We start from the raw sequence: 9,974 nt of genomic DNA, 5'->3' as shown, positions 1-9,974 counted from the left end.
TTAGCTGTCATTACCAGAAGCTTCTGGTTGATAAATACTGTCTGGTATGTCCTTGCTGATTTCTTACCCTAACACCGCAAGCCCTGATTGCTGTGGTCCACTAAGCAAATGCAAATTACCTGAATCAGACTACTGGTGATTCACCAACTCCTCTTTATCAGCACCACACTCTCCCGAGTGAGCCACAGGCCGGCCCCACCAACTCCTCTTTAAAGCAACATTGGACTCAATGCAGTGACTGCTCAAGGCAGACACCATGGCTCGCAGACACTGTTTCTCCCACTGGTTACTTTTCTCCTGGCTGGTGCTAACTGTGGCAAAAGGTAAGAGTTTTGCTTTTCTTCTACTGTGGGTTCACTGATTAATAAGTTGTATGAAAAGACAAAATTGGCTCCATGGTTACACATTCCCATAAATTGGAAATATTTACATCAGCTTTCATCAGCTTGTGTGGCTAAAGATAAAGAGGTTGGATTTTATCATCTGAAGACTTCAGTCCTAGTCTCAGCACTAACTCTGTCACTTTACACACACTTCACCTCTCTAAGCATCAGACTCCTCATAAGTAATGTGACAGCATTAATAATATTTATTATTGTGGGGGTTGTGAAGACCAAATGAACTATCACATGTGAAAAATTCTTCAAGCTAAAAACACTATACAAATAGTAGTTACCACTGCTATAAAGCTGACAGTTTCCACCCTGAATTACAGCACTGTTCACCTCTTACATCTCCAGCAGCATAGTAATTTGCACCTGGTGGGTGTCTAGTATCTGTTCATTGCTCACATAGAATGAGCTATCTCTTGCTGCTACTGAGGTGAGCAAGCTTTCTCTAGGATTATATTAGATTCAATTTCTCCACTGTTCCTTTTCTCTTTCCTTACCCTCACTACAAAATCTCCAGGTGGCCTGACCCTTAAAATTGGTTAGTAAACCCCTGAGGAAAGGAAAGAAAAGAATAAGGAGGGAGAAGAAAGGGAAAAGAAGGGCGTAGGAGATCCTGGGGGGCCTGGTTCTAACATTTTTTTCACAGTTCACCTTAGTTCCAAAATCAGATGCTGTTCAGAGAGGAGAGACCCAGGAGTCAAAAGGAGCCCTTCACCCCCTCACATGCCCCAGGGCTCAGCCAGACCCTCTTCATCTCCCAACAACTTCCCTGCACTTATTCCCCAAAGCTCACAACAGATGGGAGAGGGGTAAAGACTTCAGAGCTGGTCGTGAAACACCCAAAGATCCCTTTATCCAACCTCTGCAGGAACTCTGGAAATCAGAAGACTGGGGGTATATGTTATAAACAACACCTGCCCCCAACTCCCAAGACAAGGCCCCCAATCATCACTTGCTAAAAGTGACATCTAAAAGAGGCATCATAAAGCAGAAATAGCCACCTATCTCCTTTCCAGAAAGTGAACCACTCTTTGGGAGGCTTTGTAAATATGTAGCCAAACAAGTTATAATGAGATTCGAGATTTCTTTCATTCACATCTAAAAAAACACCATTTGAAAGGTGAAATTTGATTTGCGAATTTGGCTCACTCTTCCCCACAGTCCCTCAAAGTCCTCCAAATGCAGTTTCACTCTATCCCAGCAGCCCTGGTTCCAGTTCATCACTCACTTACCCATATCCTGTGTCTGCCAAACAAGGTCATGTGCAGCTCTCCAAACTCACACTCTTCTCTCTCCTCCATGGCAGCAGCTGTGGCTGCTCCCTCTTCCTGCTTTCACCTGTTTATTGCAATTCTGCTTCAAGTCACAATGTTGAAATGCCACTATACTGCTGCCTTCACAAAGTCTTTCTTAAGACACATAATTTTAAAATCTCTCTGACACCTCTGAATTCTTACAGCAATTTTTTTTCACCCATGGCATGTGTTGCATTCTGCTCTGTATTGCAGATCCATGTATTTATAGCAAATTCTCACTCCTGGAGTGCAGGCCCTTGGCTTTATCATCTCCGTATCTGGAAGAGCACCTGACATAGTAACCTGCACATTGTTGCAACAACTTGACTTACAGCATAGAATTGAAAGAGGCCTGTGTGACACTCTCTGGGCTCCAAATTCTCTATCTAAAAAATTAGAGATTTGACCAAGATAGCCAGTCACACTATGATTCTACAAAATAAATTGAGTTGTACTTATTATGAGTAAATTAATCACAGGATTTTTTGATTCAACTCTGAAAGCACATGAGAGTTTTTCTAAGATTCCATGTGCCATTTAAGGGAAGAAATGCATACTTAAACATCAGGTATAAAGCTTACTTCTCTTAAAATCAGTATAGTTCACTACAAACCAGCTATTGTCTGCCCAAATAACCACAGAGTACAGGTAATTATAATAAAAAAAATCTTCTCATCATTACCCTTTTTTTTAAAAGTAGTAGTTGTTGGTATGCTATGAATTTCATGTCTAGACTATAGTAAACACATTTAAAATTGATATCCAAATTTCAAGCAGTATTTTGGCTATTTCATTATACTCTAATTTGAAATATAAATTATTATTGAAATTTTTCAGGTATTGGAATTAGATACTGAGCCCCACAAAAATATACACAGAGGAACATTCAACACCTGCCTGACCATTCATTGAATTCATCAAATATTTACTGAGCACCACTATAAGCTAAGGACTATTCTAATTGCTGGCACATAGACATTGATCAAGAGAGTCAGCAGTCCCTATCTTCATGAAAGTCTTATTTTAATAACATCTGTATCCTTTATTCCTATCCTTAGTGCATACATTTTATGTATAGAATGTAACCAGAGGGGCCTAAGAAAATGGGGCTCATGCTTATAGAGTCTTTCCATAATGTTCAAGACTAATAATAATAATACCTAACACTTACTGCATGCATACTGTGTGTCAGGCAATGCTCTGAGCACTTTATACATCTTATTTCAGTTAACACTCACAACAAGCTGATGAGATAGGTAGTATTATTTTCTCCATTTTACAAATAAGAAAAAATGAGACTCCAAGAGATTAAGGAATTCATCTATAGTCACACAGTTATTAAATGGCAGAGCTCAGGGATCCTAGCTCTAAAGCCTATGTTGTTTACACTATGCTATTCTGCCTCTCAAAAATTTTTTAATCTTTATTTAAATATTTGACCTGCTTTGGTCTTATTAAGCTAGCAGAAGAGCTCTTGTCATTGGCATGCAGTGCCTTTGGTGGCGTGTCAGTATGTTACATAATAGGAAATATTTGCTTCTTAGTCATCACATATCCCTGAGAGGTAGGAAGATGGTAAGTTTTGTAATTATAGAAACTGAGGTTTCTCTCAATCAATTCAATTTTACTGTTGGCATTGTGCTAGGGATGAGGAGACAGCAGTCTACAAGATGGTCACATAGATATTTCAGTGGAACAGGAGTACAGCCACTGAGTAATAATCACAGGACTGATGATACAAAGGAAGAAGACTCGGGGTGCTATGGAAGCATTCTGGAAGGGGTCTTAACTCAGCCTGCAGGTAGAGAAGGCGACCATGAGGAGATGAGACCTGAACTCTGGACAGGAGTTAGCCAGGCAGAGAGCCCAGGAAATGGTGCTCTAGCCATTTGGAATTCCTGGACCATTGATGACTTTTGCCACAGTAGCTTTTGTGGAGTGGAGGAGGCAGAGTCCAACGGATTAAAGAGGTGGTAGAAAAAAATGAAATAAGTATGTAGACTTTTCTTTAAAGAGAGAGAGAAGTAGGAACCAAAGAAGTTCATGGCAGATCATCTCAGTTTTTTTCTCTCTGAAATGTGAAGCTAAGTAATCTACTTAGAAAGGAAGAGAGAATTTCAATGAGAATGAGAATTTTGAAGGGGATTTGAGTAGTAGCAAGGGTTTAGAAGACAGTAAGACCAGAGCAAACAAAGACAAACAAAAGAATTGATGAGCAGTGTTATCTCAGCCAAAGTTAGAGACCACGAATGACATCAACCCACTCACTCAGATGTGTGCGTTCGCTTTGTAAGATGTGACAGGTTCCTGAATTAATCTCTATGGAGCTTTCGTTTTAGAACTCTTGTGCTAGCCAAGCAGTGAGCCGATATTATCACCATGTGTCTAGTTTGCTGGAAGAATATATTTTTATGTGGTTCTGCCAACATCCTTGGGGAGGTGATTGGGGCAAGCTTGTACCTTAATCTTGAGCCCTAGGAAATTCCTAGTCCTGAACACTACTGGACATCTCAAGGTTGGAGAAAACCTGCTTAGCAGGTTCTAACACCCAATTTTCAGGAGTTTTTAGAGAGTAGTTTCAGGTTTCAGTAAATGAGAGGAGCTCAATGGATGGGTGGTTTGTTTTTGACAGCTGGAGCACAGTTTACTGAATGGCAGAGTCAAGGCCTACCTAAACCTAATCTGATAGCAAAATGTCAAGATGGGGCTTAAGAATGCACAATATATGTATGTTCATACACGTGCACACATATATATGTAATCTAGTTTCAGTCACAGGATTTCAATACCCAATAGTCTGGATGGGTAGGGGAGAAACGGTTGGTTTTTATTCAAGAAACAGACACCCATTCAAGCTAACTTTTAAAAAGGAGTAGAGGGCTGGCTCGTTAGCTCAGTTGGTTAGAGCGCAGCCTTGTAACATCAAGGTCAAGGGTTTGGTTCCTTTACTAGCCAGCCACAAAAAAAAAAAAAAAAAAAAAAAAAAAAAAAAGGAGTAGAGCTGGAAGTGGAGTGATTATTATAAGGATTCCTCCAAGAACCTCAGCCATCTCTCAGAGGGACCAGCCCAAGAAAGTCAAGAACTGAGGCTACTGTCATCATAAGTCTGTTACCACACTGTCTCTTGTCTCTTTTCTCTCTCAGAAGCCTTCCCCATTTTACTCCTTTTATGTGCAAACCGGCTTCTCTGCTTTCTCAATATTCAATTGTCCAAAACCTGACACTCCAGACCTGCCCTACACCTTCCACTAATATCTTCCACTAACTGTGTCTCTTCATTACAGTTCTCAAGTGAGAATCTGATTGGTCACTGACCAGCCAAGGAATGAGTTGAGTGTCTCAGCAGGCCAATCAGCCATGGCAGAGGTGTGTAGGACTGACCTCTCCAGGGCTTGTAGGTGAAATAGAATATCTAGAAGGGACTATGGACACAGGCAGGTAATAAGTATATACAATACAGCCAAGAAACCTGAATTCACCAGTCCAAAAGATGAGGGGAATCCAGTTCTTTTTAAGTGCTTCAGAACTCTCAACTTTCTGTGGGGAGTTCATTTTTCCATCATTCATGTTTGGTAGCTCTTTCCAGGCCTGTATTAGTAAGCCCCTAAAGGAGTGAAGGAACAATTTTCTGAAGACAAGCTTACTTTTTCATAGCCAATTCAATCAGATGGTACAATGAAAGGAAGACCTTGACACTTCAGCTTCATCCAAATTTCTTCTCAAAAAATAATTATAGCCTGGTCCTCAAGACTTTTCCATGCTGCAGATAGACACCCCCTTCCCTTCCTCTCTAGGGTATGATGAATGCCTCTCTTGGGCAGGTGAAGCAAAACTTCTAGATTAATGGCTTTTAAAGGCAGTTATTTTTTTTTCTTAACATCAATTAAGTTCTTTTGTTCCACTGAATTTTCTCTATTTAGCTACACACAATAAAATCCACAAATCTTAAAGGTACAGATTGATCTATAGTATGTGTAAAAACATGTGTATGTCTGTGTGTATATATGTATGTGTATGTGTGTATACATATATTCATGTAACAACCACTCAGGTCAAGATATAGAACATTTCTAAAGTGGTCCCTGGTTAGTCTTTCCACTAAATAACTCCTATCCTAACCCTAAGCTGAATATTATTTTGACTTTTTTCCCCCCATAGATTAGTTTTGCTTGTTCTTGGGCTTCATATAAATGGAATCTTAGAGCTGTACTCTTTTGTGTCTGAGTCTTTTGCTCAACATAACATTCGTGGGATTCATCCATGTTGTTGTGGGTATTAGTAGTTCTTCCTTTTCATTGCTGAGTACTATTTCATTGTATGAATATAAACAGTTTATGCATTCTCCTATTGATTGACACTTGGATTGTGTGTTCATGTTTCATTTTATTGAACCCTGGCAGTTCTTTTAAATGTCCTGAGACTTCTATATTTCTCTCTTCCCATCTTTCTCCCCTGCCACCACCCTAAAGTATCCATTTCTCTCTGCTTCTGTTACCAGGCCCATTTCTTGACTTGCATTTTCCTCCCCACAGGACAAAAAGAGGTAGTCACCCCTCCTGGAGGCTCACAAAATAACATAGATCCTACAGACTGCGAGATCTTTACACTCACGCCTCCGCCCACCACAAGAAATCCAGTAACAAGGGTCCAGACCATCACAAGGACGCCCAAGTGTCCCTTCCATTTTTTTCCATGGAGAAGGCCCAGAATCCATCTTAGGTTTCCAAACAGACATTTCTTCCCTCCAAAGTGCAACCACCGTTTCCAGTTCTGGCCATTTTATTGGCCACACAGTCGACTTACTCCTCATCAATATTTCCCCAGAAGAATATTCCAGAAAGGAAGCTCATCTGAGGAAAGCAGAGAGAAAAGAGAAGCCCAAACATACTGAAGCAAAAGAAGCCAATACCTCAGAAAAGGCAATAAAAAGATTCCTGTTTTCTCTTTCTAAACCAAAACTATTGGATTTGAAGATTAAGTGTCCTAAACACAATTGACTAGAAATTGTTCTTGTCAGCAGTGAAGATAATGGATTATAGATTATTTATATTTGCAAAATACAGCAGTATCTATGTGATTCTTATCCCCAATTTTTCTCTCCCTTTCTTTCAGGCGTCCAACTTTCAATGGTCACAGGATATTTAATAAAATCTTAAAATAGGTGGTTCCAGTAATTCCTATCCAAACTGAGATGACAGAAGAATCAACCCCATCTTCTAAATTAGAGTGAAGACTATTTAAATAAATTAAGATAATTATAAACCATTGGGAAATTTACAAAGTGAAAGAAATTATAAAGATTAACCTTGGGCAAAAAGCAAAAAAAGGTGTGGGGAGTCTAACTATAGATAATACTATAAAGATATAAACTGAATTATCTGACCCAAATTATTTTTTTAATTGTAGTATCTAAATTTACTCTAATGTTAACTTTTTAAGCAACCAGTGAAAATGAGTTTTATAAATATCTCACTGTTACTCCTGTTATTATATAGATACTAGCTAAAATGACATACTTCCGCTCCAACTTTCAACATGACTCCAGGCTCAAAAACCTGATTAAAAGATTACGTGTATGTTCTGGTAACTCTGGAACTCTACAGACAAAAGTTCACTCAACTATCAGAACAGTATGTATTCTCAGGGTGCAACATAGGAAATAAATCCCACAGATTGCATTCACTGGTTATTTATTTAGCCAATCTGTAAAATACTGCCTCGTGCTTATGCCACTCTTCTTGCCTGTAACATAGAAACTTTGGTTTGCATATGTGGTCAATGTCTTATACTTGTTCCTCTCAAGAACTATGTGCAAAGTTGCTGCTGCTGCTGCTACAAAAAAAGAAAAAAAAATTAACACAAAGACATGAGGACTCTGAGAATGATCAGTCACTTGGGAAAAGGAAAGAGATATAAAATCATCATGCTGTACTTCCATGCAATATTAAATGATAAAAAGAAAAAAATCTATTTCCTTCACTCACTTCATAGCAAATATTCCTTACAAGAGTAGACATTAGCTTCAAATTTATAGGTATAAATAAAAACCTATTTGAAATCCTCAAGAAACTATATTTTGACATAAACCTAACTTTTTGGTGAGTGGGGATGACCCAGAAAAGGGTCAACCTTGGGCAAACTTGAAAACAGATAAAGGTTTGTATTTTAATCTCACCCTTTTGACCTTCCTTCTTTATTCCGGCATGCTTACCACTCACCTAGATACTCAGCACCCTCACAGTGCCCCCGGCTGCCCCAAACCAGCCTTGATTTAACTGGCCTTTCTCTCACCAAACATTAGAACTTTTGCAATTCACAACTTAACTGTTCTAAAATCTAGTCCCTTAAAGCCTTGCTAGGTGATATGTTAACCTCAGGTGAACTAAGACAAACTAATGATGAATTAACAGCTTCAATGCTTAATCATTGCATCTACTGTAGAAAGCAGGCTACTCCAACAGTTTCATAGTAGGGGCCATTTTCAAAATCACTCTAGGTAAAATTGCATTATTCTTCATCCTGAAACATGTACAGAGTTGCCTGTATGAGAAGCATCCCACACCTACAATTAAAAGTAAATGCCTATGTGACATAAAAAATTTTATCATCATTCCTTTTGGTTAATAAATTTTCTTTTTAAAATACAGGGTTCCCTAGCAGGTTTATTGAGTTCAGGGATAGTCTTCAGTCACTAATAACTCAAAGTGAATTAGTTTCTCAAATGAGTTCCTTTTAACATACAGGTGGGACTAGCTGTTTTGAAGCAACAGGAATTGCAAGAATAGTATAAAGAACTCCCATATACCCTTTATTCAGGTACATCAATTGTTAAAACATTTTGCCATATTTGTTTTATTACTCCCCAGCTATCTATCATCATATATAAACATATTTCTCCTGAATAATTTGAGGTTTAGTTGCAGAAATCATACTCATTTACCCTCAAGTGCTTCAACATGTATTTCATAAGGACAAGGGATGTTCTCTTACAGAATTATCAAATTCAGAAAATTTAATGTTGATATAATACTATTACCTAATACATGGTCCATATTCAAAATTTGCCAGTTGTCCCAGTAACATCCTTTATGGCAACCTCTCCCTCCTCTTCTGATCTCCAGGATCTAATCAAGGCTCACATAAAGCATTTAGTTGTCACGTCACTTTAATCTTCTTTAACCTTTTGTCTTTCATAACATCTACATTTTTGAAGATACTGATTTCGTAAATGTCCTTCAATTTGAGATTGTCCAATGTTTATAGACTCAGGTTATGCATTTGGGGCATAATTTAAACTTTAGACTTACATAGACTTATTTAGACTTACTGCCTCAGAACAAAAGATGCTCTTCCCCCAGATATCCACATGGCTCCCTCCCTCACTCCCTTCAGGACGTTCATAAAATACCACCTCTCAATTCCCTGGACACCCTATCAAAATGTGCAGGCATGGACCCACTTCATCTCCCTGTTCCTGGCTTTATTTTTATCCCTAGCATGATTCACATTCAGGCATCTATATGTATTCTTAGTTATCTTCTCTGTTATTTGTAGAGGTTTTGTCTATTTTGTTCACTCCTTTATCCCTAGGATCTAGAACAATGTCTGTGCATAGTAGGAACTCAATAAATATTTGTTAAATAAATGAATGTTCAATCCTCCCGATAGTCAACCCTATCTGCTTCCGAATCAGTTCACACATATCAAGGGAGGTCTCGAGATTTACAAATCTTCACCCAGAAAAAAAGAACTTCTATTGTGGAGAAAAATATAAGGCACACACATTCCTCCCAAATAAAATAGTTTCTGGCCACTGGCACTTGCTTTCAACCTCCTTTAAGGAATTTTAAAATGAATCTTTCTCTGTTTCACTGCACATGAAATTTCTCTCCTTCAGTAGTTTGTTAGAGGATAGGTAGGAATGATAATCAGAGACAGAGAATCCTACAACTTAATTACCCACATAATTTTGTAATTCTTTCAGACTTTTATTAACAGCATCTATCATTTTTTATTTTTAATCTGAGTTCAATTCTCTTTGTAAAATTCCTCCCCCAAGGCCAGATCAAGAGACACAGGTTTCCTGGGAAGGCTAATTATTTAAGATGGTGCTTCAAACAGTTATTCTTCAAATATCTGTTCAACAGGCACAGAGAAACTGATTTTCTGCCAACAAAATTTATCAACTTCCTGGCTTATGCCCTAAATAGAAACTTTATTACATATTCTTTGTATACATACATACATATATATATATATATATATATATATATATATATATATATAT

At 38.2% G+C, this 9,974-nt stretch overlaps 1 protein-coding gene across 1 annotated transcript; it reads left to right on the top strand.

Moving 5' to 3' along the window:
• Positions 1 to 256: 256 nt before the first annotated feature.
• Positions 257 to 6,578, top strand: LOC103586154 (chromosome unknown open reading frame, human C4orf26). The gene is made up of 3 exons (XM_008567316.1): positions 257 to 323; positions 6,220 to 6,358; positions 6,482 to 6,578. The coding sequence occupies exons 1-3, from the start codon at positions 257 to 259 to the stop codon at positions 6,576 to 6,578; spliced, it is 303 nt and encodes a 100-aa protein (XP_008565538.1).
• Positions 6,579 to 9,974: the final 3,396 nt, after the last annotated feature.

Source organism: Galeopterus variegatus, unplaced genomic scaffold (genome assembly GCF_000696425.1).
Source record: "Galeopterus variegatus unplaced genomic scaffold, G_variegatus-3.0.2 Scaffold309, whole genome shotgun sequence".
Lineage (NCBI taxonomy): Eukaryota > Metazoa > Chordata > Mammalia > Dermoptera > Cynocephalidae > Galeopterus > Galeopterus variegatus.
Note: the sequence above shows the minus strand (reverse complement) of the source record. Positions and strands in the feature narration are given on the sequence as shown.